General features: G+C 49.4%; 1 protein-coding gene across 2 annotated transcripts in view; it reads right to left on the bottom strand.

The window, feature by feature from the left end:
- UBE3C (ubiquitin protein ligase E3C) overlaps positions 1–4,004 on the bottom strand; it is a 108,373-nt gene extending 104,369 nt beyond the window's left edge. For both annotated transcript variants that reach the window (XM_040260211.1, XM_040260212.1), the window contains exon 1: positions 3,890–4,004. In XM_040260211.1, the coding sequence (XP_040116145.1) occupies positions 3,890–3,955 (66 nt within the window). In that variant the 5' untranslated portion in view covers positions 3,956–4,004. The remainder of the gene's footprint in view (positions 1–3,889) is intronic.
- Positions 4,005–18,783: the final 14,779 nt, after the last annotated feature.

Raw genomic sequence — 18,783 nt, 5'->3', positions numbered from 1 at the left:
GCATCAAAATAAGACAATGGGTTCCACCTCTCAGAGCACTGAGCCACAAGCCAGCTCCAAAAAGGGGATTCCAAGCACAGGAAGCTCAACAGGCAGAATTACTCTGGTAATAAAGGTGAAAACAGGAGATAACTCTGGGTTTTGTTCAGTCACTAAGTCATTTCAACTCTTTCCAATCCCATGGACTGCAGCACGCCAGGCTTTCCTGTTTTTCACTATCTTCCAGAGTTTGGTCAAAGTCACGTCCACCGAGTCGGTGATGCCATCCAACCATCTCATCCTCTGTCATCCCCTTCTCCTCCTGCCCTCAATCTTTCCCAGCATCAGTGAGTTGGCTCCTGGCATCAGGTGGCCAAAGTACCGGAGTTTCAGCTTCAGCATCAGTCCTCCCAGTGACTGTTCAGGGCTGATTTCCTTTCGGGTTGACTCGTTTGATCTCCTTGACGTCCAAGGGACTCTCAAGAGTCTTCTCCAGCACCACAGTTCAAAAGCATCAATTCTTCAGTGCTCAGCCTTCTTTACAGTCCAATTCTCACATCTGTACATGACTACTGGAAAAACCATAGCTTTGGCTAGATAGACATTTATCAGCAAAGTAAAGTTTCTGCTTTTTAACACGCTGTCTAGGTTTGTCATAGCTTTTTCTCTAAGGAGCAAGCATCTTTTAATTTCATGGCTGTACTGACCATCTACAGTGATTTTGGAGCCTAGAAAATAAAATCTGTCACTGTTTCCACTTTTTTCCCTTGTATTTGCCATGAAATGATGGGACCAGATGCCACGACCTTAGTTTTTGAATGCTGAGTTTCAAGCCAGCTTTTTCATTCTCCTCTTTTACCCTCTTGATAACAGAGGCTCTTTAGTTCCTCTTCACTTTCTGCCATTAGAGTGGTATCATTTGCATATCTGAGGTTGTTGTTTCTCCTGGTAATCTCAATTCCAACTTGTACCTCATTTAGTCCGACATTTCACATGATGTACTCTGCATACAAGTTAAATAAGGGTGACAATATACAGCCTTGAGAAACACCTTTCTCAATTTTTGAAGCAGTCCATTGTTCCATGTCTGGTTCTCACTGTCGCTTCCTGACCTGAGCACTGGTTTCTCAGGAAGCAGGTAAGAAGGTCTGGTATTCCCAGCTCTTTAAGAATTTTCCAGTTTGTTGTGATCCACACAGTCAAAGGCTTTAGCTTAATCAGTGAAGCAGTAGATGTTTTTCTGGAATTCGCTTGCTTTTTATACGATGCAACGGATGTTGGCAATTTGATCTCTGGTTCCTCTGTCTTTTCTAAATCTAACTTGTACATTTGGAATTTCTTGGTTCACATACTGTTGTGCCCATCCTTGAATGAAACGTTCTCTATCTCTGGATAGGAGGGCTCAGAATGGAAGGGTGCAGAAGGCAGCCTCTGTAATGCTAGGCAAGTGATCTGATGGGAATGGTGGGACCCAAGGTGTGTTCACATGTAAAAATCCTTCAAGCAGAACGTACAGTTAATTCCCCGCCCAGATTCCATCCCCAACCACTTGAGAGTAACTGCTACCTCTCAGGAGAATTTCACTCTCACCCACACCAGAGGCGGCCTGCAGACAATGACTAAGTGATACAAGAAGGGGCAAGTCTGTGATGCCAGCTGCGCTCCAAAGCTACCGGAGGCATGGACTGCAACCCTGGTCCCCGACCTCTCCTCTTCCTTCAGCTTCACTCGTATAAGGATTTCCTCCTCAGGCTTCTAGCGGACGTGGCCTAAGATACAGACACTTAATGTTTTTGCCTGGACTGTATGTTAAGTCTAAACCTCAATGAAAAGGGGGATAAAAGGGGAAAGGGAAAAAAAAAAACTGTTTCACACAGTTGAAAAGCCAGATACACAATCTCCTCTTGAGATTCTGATTGACAGACCACTATTTTCCTCAGAGACGAGATGTGTTACCTGGTGAGAGAACAGGATCAGCACCCAAGCAGGACCTGTGGGGCACTCGTCAGTAATGAAGTCACAAGGTCGTAGAGAACTGAAGGGACATGGATTCTCAGGTGGTGACCTTCAGCCAAGCCACATGGCTGTGCAGTCACCCAGTGGCTCTTTATCCCACCTGAAAACTAACTCTGGCCCACAGGGTCTTCAAGGCCCCTTCCAAGGGCAGAAATCCTTTGATCTCACCTGGAATTGTCATGAATAGCCAAGCCCGAATACAGCCCATGCCAGCCCTGCCACACTTCAACACGTGTTCTACCCTGTTCTGCAGCCAGCTACATTCAACCAGTCACCATCTTGCAAAACCCGAAGCCTGAAAACTATCAACACGCTTCTCTCCCAACTCCCTGCTGGGATCCCATCCTGCACCCTCAGAAACGATCACATACACACCCCCATGTGCGCTCAGTCTTGCCTGGCTCTTTTATGACCCCATGGACTGTAGCCCACCAGGCTTCCTCTGGCTGTGGAATTTTCTACGTAACAATACTGGAGTGTGTAGCCATTCCCTTTTCCAGGGGATCTTCCTGACCCAGAGACTGAACCCAAGTCTCTTGTATCCTCTGCATTAGCAGGCAGATTCTTCACCACTATGCCACCTGGGAAGCCCACACGCACTCACAGTGAAGTGAAGTCGCTCAGTCGTGTCCGACTTTGCGACCCCATGGACTGTGGTCTATCAATCTTCCGTCTATGGGATTTCCCAGGCAAGGGTACTGGAGTGGGTTGCCATTTCCTTCTCCAACATACACTCACAGTACAGTTTAAAACAGATATCTTTACATTGAGCAATCACTTTAGAGTCACCAGTTGCTAAATGTAACAAACAGTACATTAATATAGAAGAAAAAATACCAGAAGCATTTAAAGACCATTTTAGAAAACTATTTAGTAAACAACTAATTACACTTAGTTGAACTTTCCAAACACTCTAAGTAGGGAGAACCACACTCTATTTTCAGCCTGATAAAACTAAAACAGGCAGAAAAGGGATTCAGTGAAATAGTGGAAAGCAAGCAAAATGAGGCTGCGCTGCTTACCAGCAATTCCAGCCAATCAGGAGATGCCAGTCATCAGAGAGGACAGCAGAGTAACCAGTCTGTCCACTCTTACTCCCAACTGTTATCTCAAGAATAACTGTCCATCCTAAAAGAAATCAACCCTGGATGTTCACTGGAAGGACTGATGCTGAAGCTGAACCTCAATACTTTGGCCAACTGATGCGAAGGGCTGACTCATTAGAAAAGATCCTGATGCTGGGAAAGACTGAAGGCAGGAGGAGAAGGGGACGACAGAGGATGTGATGGTTGGATGGCATCACCGACTCCAATGGACACGAATCCGAGCAAACTCGGGGAGATAGTGAAGGACAGGGAAGCCTGGCGTGGGGCAGTCCATCGGGTCACAAAGGGTTGGGCAAGACTAACAACAACAAAAACAACTATCATAACAGAAAAAAAGTTCTCGAGTCTCTCCAGGAATGTTTCCAGAGGGTTGCTAAAGAATAATTTTCATGCTCTTGGATTCAAACACACGGCCAAAGACGAGGAGTACGCCTCAATTTCAGAGATTATCGTCAAGAACGAATACATCCTGCTCACCTCCTGCAACAGAGAACTCCATAAAAGCAGTCACCACCAGATGAAGGCTGACAAAGTATCCAAAGCTCAATTCGGAAAGAAACACTGTGTCCCTGGCCCCGGGTTCTTCACCGTCTAAATGTGAAGGGCCGTCCACCCTCAGCATCCTCGCAGCTCCTGGGCGATCCCGGTGCACACGGCCCGGGCACCCATCAGCCTTCCTCCCGGACCCGGTGTGACCCTGGGGGGTGACCCCGCCGCCCGGCCGGCGGGACGGACGCGCCCCGCCCCCGCCCGGCCCCGAGGCGCCGCCGCTCGCAGGCCGCTCTTACCTTCCGGCTCGCGCCTCCCAGGGACACCTTGGGCCTGGTTTTGAAGTCCCCCTCAAAACTAAACATCTTTAAAGCCTATCCCATCTGGGGGGCCCGACCGAGAGAGCGCGGGCGGCGAGCGGGCGCCGGGGGAGCGCCCCGGCGGGGACGAGGCCGCGCCGGGCAGGGACCCCGCGCCCGCCGGCGGGCTGCCCGCTCGGCCTTCCCTGGGTGTTGGGGTGGCGACACAGGGGGCGGCCCTCGGCCACCGCTGCTCCCCTCATCCACGCCTCGCCGCCACTCCGGCCGAGCCCGAGCGCCAGCAGGGGCCGCGGACCCCTCACTCGCACCCAGAGCGGCCGCTGTGAGGAAAGATGGCCGCCGCCGCCGCTGCCGTGCGACGCCCCGTCGGCGTGCGCGCGCCCGGCACGGACGCCACCGCGCCGCTCCCGGCGCCCGGCTCGCGTGCGCGCGCCGGTGTTGACGGTGCCGCGGAGCGTGGGAAGAAACCGCGGGGCCGGGCGCGGTGGCGGGAGGGGCGAGGGGCGGGGCCGGGACCTTGAGGGGGCGGGGCTGGTGAGGGGCGGGGCCGGGGCGCGGCGCGACCGTGGGCGGGGCCGGGGGGCGTTGCTGCGGCGCAGGTGTGGGGGTAGGGAGCGCCCCCAGCAGGTGCTACCGGGCAGAGGGCGCTGTCCGAGGGGTGCTGAAGCGTCCCGCGTGCACAGTGCTCCGGGGCCGGCTTTTTGGGCGCCTGCGTCCCGAAACTGGATTCGGATCCCGTGTGTGCACTTTTCTGGGAAGCCGGCTCCAGGCTTTCCGTAAGATACCAGGAGAAAGATCAGCTTTGCTTTACTACTTAACGCCCTTAGAGAGTGCATCACTAAACGTTGTGACCTAGTTATGTGCGAACTTAGTACACACATGTGAAAGTGAAAGTGAAGTCGCTCAGTCGTGTCCGACTCTTTGTGACCCCATGGACTGTAGCCTACCAGGCTCCTCCGTCCGTGGGATTCTCCAGGCAAGAGTACTGGAGTGGGTTGCCATTTCTTTCTCCAGGAGATCTTCCCAACCCAGGGATCGAACCCGGGTCTCCCTCATTGCAGGCAGACGCTTTACCATCGTACACACACAGACAGAAGCATGCAGCCCATGCACAGCATAAAAGTATATCATGTACACACACACCGTTACAGAAGTATCAAAAGGACGCCAATATGTACACAAGCACATATCATACGCACAGATATAAACATGCATACAAACGTGTAATATATACAGAGAAAGAAATATCGCATACACACATATATACATACCGCATACACACCAGACACATATATGCTTTTCATATACACATGAGCAAAATCAGAATGGTAAAATCTGACACTTCCACTTCTATGCGAGAGGCACTGTTTTCTGTTACTCCGTTGTCTTTTTTTAATACTAGCAAACCACTAAGTACATTTCACAACCCTCTAATGGGTTTCAATCTTAGTTTGACAAATTCTGCTATGTACACAGACAGACAGACACACAAACATATATATATAAAATGAGAATTAGGTCACAATAGGATCAAAAAACTTTGAAAGTCAAGATAGTGTGGCTTCCCAGTTAATGTTTAAGTTACTCTGATATGTCGAGAAACCCTTGCTTCATCAAATATGTCCAAATTGTATCAATTTTTAAATTGTACAGATTTTATAAATAAACCATCACTTTTTTCCGAACCTGTCAGATCAAGATTTAAAATATTGATAATGTCCGTTCTGTGTCCTCAGTGAGTCTGCTCTGAGGCCTCAGGCTCTGCCCCAAATGAACTCTTCCAAGGTCCAGGCCACACATGAGGAGGAGTGGGCCATTTCACCAGGACATCAGACTCAGTTCTCCACTTCAGCTTTGTTGGCAATTAAGGGTATTTTTCAAATTTCCTGAATTGTCTATCTTAGTTTCCTATCATTGTTGTAACAAATTACCATAAACTTAGTGGCTTTAACAACATGAACATATTGTCTTACGGTTCTGGAGGTCCGAAGTCTCTCTGGGCTAAAATCAAGGGGTCTACAAGGTTGTGCCCCTCCTGGGGATGGGACGGGCTGTGATATATTATCTCACCATTTCCCTGTAGTTTGGCATTTAGGCTAACTCCATTTTGTCATTGTCTAAATTATACTTCAGGAACATGCTTGCATACAGGAATGAGTTCTTTCTGCAGGAAAGACACCCTAAAGCGTTGTGGCTGGGTTGTAGGGCCGCAGGCTTACCTCTGATGGGGTCTGTTCTCTGCTGTCCCCAGAGGATACGCAGCCTCTCCTCCAGCTATGTAGGTGCTGGCTCCAGAGACCCTGGAGTGGGTCCAAGAAAACATCTGTTAAATTAACACCAAGGCCACCGTAGACCCGAGGCTGGAAATTCACTCCTTTTACCATCCCACTCTGTCCCCTATAATTCCTCACACCTCATGCAATGAGGTTAAATGATCACAGTCAGAATCTCTGATAATAAAATACCAAGATAATTCCAATGAATAAAGCGATGAAGAAATATACAGAAAATTTTGTCCCAAAGTGGAGATGGTACATTTACCGATGGGAGGAGACCTGAGGCAGAAGGAGGTGACTGGCAACGTTGCTTCGCAATCTGCATAGTCTTTCCAGGCTTGTCTTTAAAGTGTTGATATATGTTTAATATGCTTTCTATGTGTATAATAATTTTAATGATGAATTTCTTTCAGAAAAAGAATTTTCATTATCTTTGTTCAGGCTGCTTTGATAGAATACTACAGACTGGGTGGCTTATAAAAAATGGAAATTTATTTCCCGCAGTCTGGAGGCTGGGAGTTCCGGATCAGGCCTGGTGGATTCGGTGTCACGGGAGGACTCATCTCCTGGCTGGTCACTGGCGCCTTCCCTCTGTATCTTCGTGCCAGGGAGGGGACAGGGAGCTCTGGGGTGGGGGGGTTGCTTTCACAAGGACCCTCATCCCCATTCAGGAGGGCGCTACAGTTGTGACCTCATCACCTCTCAACAGCATCACACTGGAGGTTACGATTCAACACATGAATTTAGGGTGAGGGGGATGCAGTCTGTAACACTGATTAATACAGTGGCAACGGTAAAATGCCCTAAATTTAAACACATACTCCTCTTCCATTATCATATTTCAGGCAACATTAGAGGACAAAAATTAAATCTCTTTGCAAGATTAAATCCAGAGGTGAAAAAGTCCAAAAGAATCAAAATGTGAAAAAACGGACAGAAATGAAGGGAGAAGTTGACAATCTGAGAATATTAGCTGTAGGCTTCAGACGCCCACTGTGAACGCTGGCCAGAGCATCTAGACAAAAGATCAAGGAATGAAGATTCTAAAGCCACTCTTAGCAGCTTGACCCCCAGACTGTGGGGCACGCCCACTTCCCGCAGTAGAGTGCCTGCTCAGGGGTACCCGGAGCATACGCTGGGCCCTTCGGCAAAAGGACAGAACTACAAACGGTGTCCTCCGACCACAGTGGGATGAAACCAGAGATTCTAGACAGGAAAAAGCCAGGACTCTCACCGATGTGGAAATTAGCTTCTAAGTAGCCCCAGCATCAAAGAAGAAATCAGAAGGGAAACCAGGAGTGCTGATCATCATGAGAGGCGTGGCCCACAGCAGGGGCTCAAGGGCGTTTAAGAGGTGGGTGGACAATTCTTGAAGTTCACAGATGTGCGGCGTCCGCGAGCTCTCAGTTCCTATGAGGCATGTAATCATTGCAACCACCCGGAGCGATGGGACACTTGCTCATACACCTGGGCAAACGCTGCTTTTCACAAAGTGGTACCCACACGCTGCTGCGTTCTGCCTTGTCACACTTTGCCATGACCAGGCTGGCTGGAGGACCTTTCTCTCCCAGTCCACGGATCCAAGACCCCAAATCTTTCCACGCTTCCCCGAGCCCTGTATCCCTGGTGCTGGATGCCCAGTTCTGCCTGTGACATTGGCTGATGGGGGCTCCGAAGCTGTTCCGAGGCGTGGCGGCCCTCCGCCTGTGGCCCCTCGCTGCAAAAGGTTCCTGCTCCCCTACTTTGGATCCAGCTGACAGTCCCGAGCTGAAGCCTCTATGGGAGTTGCCATGGGGTCCCCAGGAACTCTTCCCTCTGTCTGTCCTCCACTCAACACAGTCCACACCGTGACCTGAAGCCAGGCCACCTGCTGGCTGGCCCTCCTACCAAGAGCCCTGGTGGGGCGGCTGAGACGCCCTTCCAGCCGGTCCTGAGTGAAGAGTCTCACATATTAAAGGCCCAGACACATGGCATTCACCTGTGGGCAAACCCACCATCATCGGCAGCCACCCGCATGGGCCAACATTTCGTGTGGCCCCCAGTGAGCATTCTCTCCCCCCAGGCAGCGAAAAGCCAGCTGATGTGCAGTGTGAGCAATGCCACCCTGGTGGACCCCGGCTCAGCGTGGTGCCCCAAACCCCAGGGGCCCCAGGCCCATGCCCTGCCAGGGCCCCACGCAAGCAGGCCCTGTAGCCAAGGCCTAAGTCATGCTCCCAAGCCTCAGAGGTGCATTACAGCCTGATGGAGAGACCGGGGGCTCCTGGTGAGAGGAGTCCAGGCCAGCGGTGGACGTGGAGGGACAGGGTGCGGGTCAAGTCAAGCCCGGCAGGAGTCGTGGGGTGGGAGGCAAGTGCTGGGTAGAGAGGGCTCAGGAAGGCTAACTCCACACTCTCAGACTGGCATTCCTCAGCGGCGGCCCTTTTTCTTTTTATCATAAAGCTCCTTTTAAGAATACATATATTTATCTATGTATTTCCAGCCACAGAACTGGAAAAAGTCAGTTTTCATTCCAATCCCAAAAAAGACAATGCCAAAGAATGCTGAAACTATTGCACAATTGCATTCATCTCACACGCTACTAAAGTAATGCTCAAAATTCTCCAAGCCAGGCTCCAACAGTGCGAGAAACGTGAACTTCCAGATGTTCAAGCTGGATTTAGAAAAGGCAGAGGAACCAGAGATCAAATTGCCAATATCCATTAGATCATCGGAAAAGCAAGAGAGTTCCAGAAAAACATCTACTTCTGGCTTATTGACTATGCCAAAGCCTTTGACTGTATGGATCACAATAAACTGTGGAAAATTCTGAAAGAGAAGGGAATACCAGACCACCTGACTTGCCTCTTGAGTAGTCTGTATCCAGGTCAGGAAGCAACAGTTAGAACTGGACATGAAACAACAGACTGGTTCCAAATAGGAAAAGGAGTACGTCAAGGCTGTATATTGTCACCCTGCTTATTTAACTTATATGCAGAGTACATCATGAGAAACGCTGGGCTGGAAGAAGCACAAACTGGAATCAAGATTGCTGGGAGAAACATCAATAACCTCAGATATGCAGATGACACCACCCTTATGGCAGAAAGTGAAGAAGAACTAAAGAGCTTCTTGATGAAAGTGAAAGAGGAGAGTAAAAAGTTGGCTTAAAGCTGAACATTCAGAAAATGAACATCATGGCATCTGGTCCCATCACTTCATGGCAAATATATGGGGAAACAGTGACAGACTTTATTTTGGGGCGCTGCAAAATCACTGCAGATGGTGACTGCAGCCATGAAATTAAAAGACGCTTGGAAGAAAAGTTATGACCAACCTAGATAGTGTATTGAAAAGCAGAGACATTACTTTGCCAACAAAGGTCCGTCTAGTCCAAGCTCTGGTTTTTCCAGTAGTCCTGTATGGATATGAGATTTGGACTATAAAGAAAGCTGAGTGCCGGAGAACTGATGCTTTTGAATTGTGATGTTGGAGAAGACTCTTGAGAGTTCCCTGGACTGTAAGAAGATCCAACCAGTCCATCCTAAAGGAGATCAGTCCTGAATGTTCATTGGAAGGACTGATGCTGAAGCTGAAACACCACTACTTTGGCCACCTGATGGGAAGAACTTACTCATTAAAAAAGACCCTGATGCTGGGAAAGATTGAAGGCAGGAGGAGAAGGGGGCAACAGAGGATGAGATGGCTGGATGGCATCACCGACTCAATGGACATGAGTTTGAGTGAACTCCAGGAGTTGGTGATGGACAGGGAGGCCTGGCGTGCTGCGATTCATGGGGTTGCAAAGAGTCGGACCCAACTGAGTGACTGAACTGAACTGATATTTATTTTGCTGTGCCAGGTCTTCATTGCTGCGCAAGGGCTTTCTCTAGCTGTGGCGAGTGGGGGCCGCTCTTCCTTGTGGCACACGTGCTTCTCACTTCAGTGGCTTCTCCCGTCGTGGAGCACAGGCTCTAGGCACACGGACGGCAGCAGCTGCGGCACTCAGGCTTGTAGTTGCAGCCCGTGGACCCGGTAGTTAGTTGTGGCACGGAGGCTTAGTTGCCCCATGGCGTGTGGAATCTTCCCAGACAAGATGAATAATTCTGATTTTTTTCTTTACCAAAAACTAGACGGTGTCCAAAACAAATTGGCCCGCGCCCTCATCATTTCCGGGGACGCTGCAGAGATGCTATGTTATTCTGGAGCAAAACCAGGTTCATACTGTCCACCACAGGTTAAGCAGTGTTCATAGCTGTCTATGCTTGCTGTCAATGCACAGAGGAAGTTTAAGATACGTGCTGGTGGAAGACAAGTACCGCATGATGTCACTTATGGGTGGAGTCTAAAATTCGACACAAGTGAATAAACTCACAGACAGAGAACAGACTTGTGGCCGCCAGGGGAGTGGAGGGAAGGACTGGGAGGCTGGGATTAGCAGACGCAGACTGACACGTAGGGGCAGGTAAGCGACAGGGGCCCAGCGTATAGCACGGGGAACCACGCTCAATACCCTGTGATAAACCGTAATGGAAAAGAATACGGAAAAGCTGGTGTGTGTGTGCATGTATCGCTGGATGCTTGCCATACAGCAGAAATTAACACAACCTTGTAAATCACCCATACTTCAATTAAAAAAAATTAAAGGTATTTTTTTTCTTGGTCAAGCACTGCTGCGACACAGGTTTGAGCTCTGCCCTCTCTAACTGCATGACTTTGGGTCAGCCATTGACCCCCATCGACGTCATTTGCCACAGGGACCTAGTGCCCCCTGGGCTGACAGCAAGGCGTGGTCCCCGTGGCTCGAGGCCTGTCAAGAACACTGGGTAAAGCCAAGTTGTTTCCAACTATCGTCATTAGCCTAAAGCATCGGTAGCACGTCGCTAAGTTCATAGGCCAAAAAAAATTAACAACAAACAACATTGAAAGAGCAAGTATTAATATGCTGTTAACATTCTACTGATACTATTTTTATGCATTGTCATCATCATCATTTTAATCATTTAAAAAGGTTAGACAATTAAGAGTGTGCTTGGCAGTCAGTCCGCACGGGGGAAGTGGGAAGCCAAATTGCAAGAGCTCCAGACGGCCTTACACAGACACGAGCTGCCAGCACCACCAAGAAGAGGGCCTCTTCCCGAAGCTCAGCTCAGGTATCAAATCGCCAAGTGAACCGGGGTTTGGAAAGCTAGCTAGACTTACACTTCTGTTCAGAGTCACCCAAAGTAATCGGGTGCAGAAGTATATCAACACAGCAGTGGAAAATAAAAAAGCTACTGTTTACTGGGCATTCACTCTCTATCAGACGTTATACTCCACGCTACATGGACTTTCACTCAGTTACTTCTCACAGCAGCCCTGTGACCGAAATGTCATTCTCCACATTTGACCAGCGCAGAGACTGGACACAGGAGGGGGTTAGCAATTTGACGGCCGGTCAGCGCATAGCTGATGCCTCAAAGTCTTTGTTGTTCAGTTGCTCAGTTGTGTCCAACTCTCTGACCCCGTGGACTGCAGCACACCAGGCCTCCCTGTTCTTCACCACCTCCCAGAGTTTGCTCAGACTCATGTCCATCGAGTTGGTGATGCCATCCAAACGTCTCATCCTCTGTCAAACCCTTCTCCTCCTGCCTTCAATCTTTCCCAGCCTCAGGGTCCTTTCCAATGAGTTGGCTCTTCGCAGCAGGTGGCCAAGGTATTCGAGCTTCAGCTTCAGCCTCAGTCCTCCCAGTGAATATTCAGGGTTGAGCAGTTTGACAGCCAGTCAGTGCACAGCTGATGCTCCAAAATCTGGGGTTTCCCTTCAAACATATCACCTTATAATCTACAGTCAGCCTGGGTTCAATTTCTAGCAACATAATTGAGGCTTTGCCTCAAAGATTTCCATACAACTTTTCTTGTTTACTCTGAGCGGGGAAAAAAAGTGCTGTAAAACAAGCCAGTGTTGTAAAGACAATATTGTAGAGAGCACTCCACTTAAGTACCTCCCGACAGTTAAACATCAGGGCCGCGTGTGCTGCCAAAGAATGAAGACATTTTATTTAAAATTACACTGGCGCAAGACCATCAAAGTATCCTTAACATTTTCATTAAATTGAGATACGGATATACTTAGGGTAGTAAATCTCTTGTGATACAAAGAGCTTATTTGAGAGCCAAGCTTCTGGGCAGCGATGAGCCTGGAAGGAAACCCAGAGACGACGACACCTTGTTCAGAGCTCTCCCCATGACGCCTGGCCACACGGTCCACTCTCACCCCAACATGGTCCCAGAGGGGCGGCCTCCAACGATGCCTTCACGCAGCTCTGCAACGGCACCGGCTGGGTGTCTGCAAGGGATGCAGAGAGCCCAGCTGGAACTCACAACTCCTAGGAGGAGGGGGTGTGCTGCAGCGCCGGGGGCGCAGTGCAAGTCAGGAGGTGAGGGGGTGCACGGGCCAGAGCAGCAGTCCCAGCCGTTTTGGCACCAGGCACGGTTGCATGTAAGACAGTTTTCCCATAGACGGGGGCGAGGGTGGGCCTGGTTCCGGAATGATTCAAGAGCAGTAAATTTGCTGTGCATTTTATTTCTATTATTGTTCCGTCAGCTCCATGTCAGATCATCGGGCGTTAGATCCCAGAGGTCGGAGACCCGTGGGCTAGAGCATTTACTGAGGTTTCTGCAGGGAGAGACAGGGGTGCTGCAGATAACGGACTGGCTGGTATGGATAGCTCAGGTGAGTCTAGGGCAGAGGGGGGGGCCCTCGTTGTTGGGACTGGCCCCGAGCAGGTACGCGCAGGTGGACGGTGGCCCAGCCCGGGAGAGCCTGATGGAGAGGGTGGTGATGGTTCCTGGAGGGCACTCACCAGTGGCCACGTGTCTACGTTCTCCAGGAACTGGTTGACCCTGGGGCAGGCAGTTCCTCCAGGGTTGCCAAGGCCCCCATGGCATAGCAGCAGGTTACAGAGGACCGACGCCTCCCGCGGACAAGCAGGCCGGGCGCCGTCTTGAAGGCGGAGTCTCGGATGAGGCTGCCTCACCTTTTCATTCCCCACAGCTTTATTTTCTAACTGAAGTAGACCTGATTCACAGTGCTGTTTAATTGCTGCTGTACAGCGAGGTGACTCAGTCACACACACACGCATTCTTTTTACACGTCTTTGGCTCCTCGGTCTCAGTGGCAGCAGCTGGGCTCTCTCATCACGGCACACGGGCTTCTCTCTGGTCGTGGCCCTCGGGTCCCGGAGCACACGGGCTCAGCAGCTGTGGCCCGAGGGCTTGGTTGCTCTGCAGCATGTGGGATCTTAGTTTCCTGACCCGGATTGAGCCTGCATCCCTGCACTGGAAGGCGGAGTCTTAACCACTGGACCACCAGGGATGTCCCCTCATTCTTTTTAAAAAAATATTCTTTTCCGTTAATGGCTTATCACAGGATATTGACTACGGTCCACTGTGCTGTAGAGTGGGACCTTGCTGTTTTCCACCCTGTATGTCACCTACACTAACCTGCTGATCCCAGACTCCCAGTCCTTCCCTGCCCCGACCCCATCTTGAGTGCAGTCTCCCGGGAGTGTATTTGTCCTTCGTGTCTGGCTCATTTCACTAATGTCCTCAGGGTTCCTCCATGTTGTAGCAGGGGTCAGGGTTTCTTTCCTTTTTAAGGCTGATATTCCTCTGTATGGATGGACTTCACTGAGTTTGTTCACTCATCTGTTGGTGGACACTTGGGTTGGTTCCATGTTCCGGATAGCGTGAATAATACTCTGATCGTTGGTGTACAAGCATGTTTGAGTCCCTATTTTCAATTCCTTTGGGCACACAGCTATATTCCAAATTGGTCAAGGAGTCATTTATTTATACTTATTTAACTTATATGCAGAGTACATCCTGCGAAGTGCCGAACTGGATAAAGCACAAGCTGGAATCAAGATTGCTGGGAAAAATATTAATAACCTCAGGTATGCAGATGACACCACCCTTATGGCAGAAAGTGAAGAAGAACTAAAGAGCCTGTTGATGAAAGTGAAAAAGGAGAGTGAAAAAGTTGGCTTAAAACCCAACATTCAAAAAACAAAAATCATGGCATCCAGTCCCATCTCTTCATGGCAAATAGATGGGGAAACAATGGAAACAGTGAGAGACTTTATATTCTTGGGCTCCAAAATCACTGCAGGTGGTGACTGCAGCCATGAAATTAAAAGACGCTTGCTCCTTGGAAGAAAAGTTATGACAAACCTAGACAGAATATTAAAAAGAGACATTACTTTACTGACAAAGGTCTACCTAGTCAAGGCTATGGTTTTCCAGTAGTCACGTGTGGATGTGAGAGTTGGACTATATAAAGAAAGCTGAGTGCCGAAGAATTGATGCTTTTGAGCTGTGGTGTTGGAGAAGACTTGAGAGTCCCTTGGACAGCAAGGAGATCCAACCAGTCCATCCTAAAGGAAATCAGTCCTGAATGTTCATTGGAAGGACTGATGCTGAAGCTGAAACTCCAATACTTTGGTCACCTGATGTGAAGAACTGACTCATTGGGAAAGATCTTGATGCTGGGAAAGACTGAAGGCGGGAGGAGAAGGGGATGACAGAGGATAAGATGGTTGGATGGCATCACCGACTCTGGTTAGATGGCATCACCGACTCGAGGGACGTTAGTTTGAGTAAACTCTGGGAGCTGGAGATGGACAAGGAGGCCTGGTGTGTTGTAGTCCATGGGGTCGCAAAGAGTCAGACTCGACTGAGGGACTGCGCTGAACTGAACTGAACTGACACAGCTAAGTGCTGAAAAAACCTGAAAGCTGAAGGCAGGCTTCTCCCTTATGGCAAAATCAGAGCCGCGAAAAGAAAACATGAAATCTGGTATGCATGAGAAAGGGGCTTCCTAGGTGGCGCTAATGGTAAAGAAACCGCTTGCCAATGCAGGGGATGCGGGTTCAGTCCCTGAGTTGGGACGATCCCCTAGAGGAAGGAACGGCAACCCGCTCCAGGATTCCTCCCTGGCGAATCCCACGGACAGAGGAGCTGCGCAGGCTACGATCCATAGGACTGCACAGAGTCTGACATGCCTGAAGCCACTTAGCGCAAGCAGGCAGGAGAAAGCAAAGCGTGACTCAGATGCTTTTCCTCCCAAGACAGTTTCTCAGAGAGTAGCTGCAAGGCTGTGATTCAGTGGAGAAGCACGATGCCAGGCCTCAGAGGCACAGAGGTTTTCCTCTTGAGACTGAAAATGTGACTGATTCAGTCTATTGAAGAGTCTAAGTCCTGAAACTTTGTAAAAAGAAATATACATGGAATTGATGTGCAATAGAGATTTAAAATTAAAAATTTGTGATAACAAGCTAGTCATATCCTGGCATCTGGGTTTTACATTCACTTCCACACAAAATACAGACTATACTAATAAATGAACGCAGAGCCATGAATATCGCACTAGAAAGCAACCAAGAGCCTGTGGCTTGTCTTTCAAATTAAATTTGGTAAGTAGGTTTATGACTGTATTTTTTCCTGAGGAAATGTGATTACTTTAAAATAGTTTATGTTTTTTTGAGGTGCAAAGACTGACATATAGATATTAAATAGGTCAATATTAAATAGAACAGAGATTGATAGTCATGGATCTTGTCCAACCCCCTCATTTTACAGATTAGAAAATTTGAACTGTGAGAAATCAAGAAAATTACCCAAATGGATGCAAATTCCAACTCCCATTCTTTATATTAATATCACGATGCCTTTGCTTATTATTCTAAAATTATCTCCATCATGTTTCAAAGCGAGCCTTTTTCCTTGCATTTCAGGACTGGGAGGATGCTTAGCAAAACTCAGTGAGGACTAGCTGAGCAGGCTGCCCGGCCAGGGCCCCGGACTGCATCGCCCTGGTCAGGGATCTGCTTCTCTGCAGACACTAAGGGTAAGTCCTCTTGATCAAGGGTATCTGTCCTGTATCCTGATTTCCTAGATCCCTAGTCTCAGCTACTGACCTGGAAAGAGGTGGCAATGATGATGTTGTTGAGCTGTTCAGTTGTCTCCAACTCTTTGTCACCGCATGGACTGCAGCACGCCAGGCTCCTCTGTGACCCACTACAGGCAACACGGGAAAGGAGGGCAAATGCTCGATTGCTTTTCCCCTTTCTCCACCGGCTCTGAAGATTTCACACTGGTTCCTGGGTACTCCCCATGTTTTGCCAGCTGTGGCAGTAGGACCTTGGCTGGTCTTTCCCGTCCCTTGGAGGGAAGCTCTAGGCCCTCCTGAGTGATGGAGGGTCCTCATTAAGTACACGGACCACCCCGCCCACTTATGCTAATGAGGGGGCGGGCCCAGGAAAGGAGCTCTGTCACTCATGGGTGCTGGGAGATCAGGTGGCCCTGAAGACCAGGACACGCCCGTCCCCACCCTCTGCCTCTCCCTGCGCCTGGTTCTGATCTGTATCCTCTGCTACAATCAAACTGGAATCGTCAGCACTTGCAGAGCTTTTTGTTTCTAATATGTTTTTACTTATTTATTTATTACGTTACTCTGGGTCTTAGGTGCAGCACGCAGGATCCACTTCCCTGAACATGGGTTGAACTTGGGCCCACTGCACTGGAAGCTCACAGTCGTGGCCCCCGGACCACCAGGAAATTTCTTTAAGAAAAAGAAAACCCCATAGATTGTCTGTCTTCACCCACTGTAGTCAGTATTCTCACTGGGGCTTGTATCACCCCATCTTTGGCTGGGGGAGACCGGTAGACTCAGCTCCCGAGCCCATCGGGCACGGCTCTTGCCATCTTTGACAGCTTCCTTGACGTGGGATGACGAGCTATAGCAGGCTCCACGTTCGGGATTCTGGCTCCATTTGTGATGGAGCCCAGCGCAATGCCTTCTGGCAGAAACTCAGCAGACGACAATGCCGCGTGCAGACCAGCCACTGTCATGGCGGAGTTCTCACCCATCTTTCTCATGAGATGTTTCAAACACAGGTACATAGAGTATAGCAAATAGCCCCTCTGTCCTCGTCACCTAGATTAGGAATTATTTCCCACTGTTGCTTCACACCTCTTTTCCTTTTCTGGCGGGGGTGGGAGGGTTGCTGCACCATGTACCATACGGAACTTCCCCGACCAGGGCCTGAACCCGCAGCCCCTGCAGTGGAAGCACAGGGTCTTAACCAGGCAGCTAGGGAAGCCCACACATTGTTTCCCCTTAAAGAGACAGAATGTCAGCAACAGTGGGAGCCCTCAGGTTGCCTCCCAGTTACCCTGCCCGCCCCCCACCCCAAGGTGGTTTGCTAAGGAAGCTGTGCGTCCCCCAGCCATGCCATTCCGCTCCACCACCTGTCCTGTGCGTCCACATACAGGACAGCTTGGAGTGTTCGTAGATTTAATCTTTATCAAAGTAATACACAGACCTCGTTTTCAAAATCAAGCAGTACTACATGGCTCTGAACAAAAGTAGGTCTCTCCAATCACAACTCAATAACAAACAAGCAAATAATTCAATTGAAAAATAGGCAAAGGAACTGAATAGTCATTTCTCTGCAGACATGCAAATGGCCTACAGACGCAGGGAGAGGCGCTCAATGTCACTTCATCACCAGGGAAATGCAAATCAGAACCACAATGAGGTCTAATCTCAGACCTGTTAGACCCACTATTACCGAAACAAACAAACCAAAAAAGGTGCCAAGTGCGGGTAAGGATGTAGAGAATAGGGGGCCCTGTGCACTGTGGGAATGTAGAGTGGGGCGGCCATGTGGGAAGCAGGAAGGAGGTTCCTCAGAAAGTCAGAAATAGAGCTACCAGGTGATTCAGCAGTGCTGCGTCTGGATATTAACGGTTATCCGAAGGTCGTGAAATCAGGACCTCCAGGAGCTGTCTGCACTCCCAAGTTCACTGAGGCATTATTCGCATTCCGTTTTTTTTGTTTTGTTTTGGTTTGGTTTTGAAATTAAACACTTATTCTGGTTGATTTCTCAATGTATAGTTCAATATAAGGCCAGTTTTTGATGGCAGAGATTTGGTTCCACTCAAACTGTTAGGAGAAACACACTGCCTGAAACCGCCCACCCGGGACAGGCACCATGGAAACCATTTCCCTGAGTTGTTTTATGACAGGAGGTCCTGGTAAGGAGCACGGAACTAAGAAGCCGCCACCAGCAGGAAGAGTTCGGGAAAGGTCAAAAGAGATGCCACGTGTCCGACCGCTTCCCAGAATCCTTCTCGCTGGCGTCCGTCTTGGCTGAACAGGGCGCGCACCACCAGGAAGGACCCGGAGTCCGAATGATTGGCTAAGGACAACCCGGAAATACTCCCATCACCGTGAAACCCGAGACTGTGAGCCACGTGGCAGAGCAGCTCTCCTGGGTTCCTTCCCCTCCTGCTCTCCGCCTGGGCGCCCCTTCCCAATAAAACCTCTGACTTTGTGAGCACGTGTGTGTCTCCTCGGACGATTCATTTCCCAGCGTTAGACAAGAGCCCGCTCTTGGGCCCTAGAAGGGGTCCCACTTCCTGCAAGAAAATTTCGTGATGCTCCAGAGAGCTACTACTTTTTCCAGGAAGTAGGTGAACAGCTTTTTCATACTGTTCATGAAGATGGTCAGTACCAAACTGAGACTGATTAAATTCTTTGCAGCCAAAGATGGAGAAGCCCTATACAGTCAGCAA

Source organism: Oryx dammah, unplaced genomic scaffold, assembly GCF_014754425.2.
Source record: "Oryx dammah isolate SB20612 unplaced genomic scaffold, SCBI_Odam_1.1 HiC_scaffold_18, whole genome shotgun sequence".
Taxonomy (NCBI): domain Eukaryota; kingdom Metazoa; phylum Chordata; class Mammalia; order Artiodactyla; family Bovidae; genus Oryx; species Oryx dammah.
This window is presented reverse-complemented; position numbering and strand designations above follow the sequence as displayed.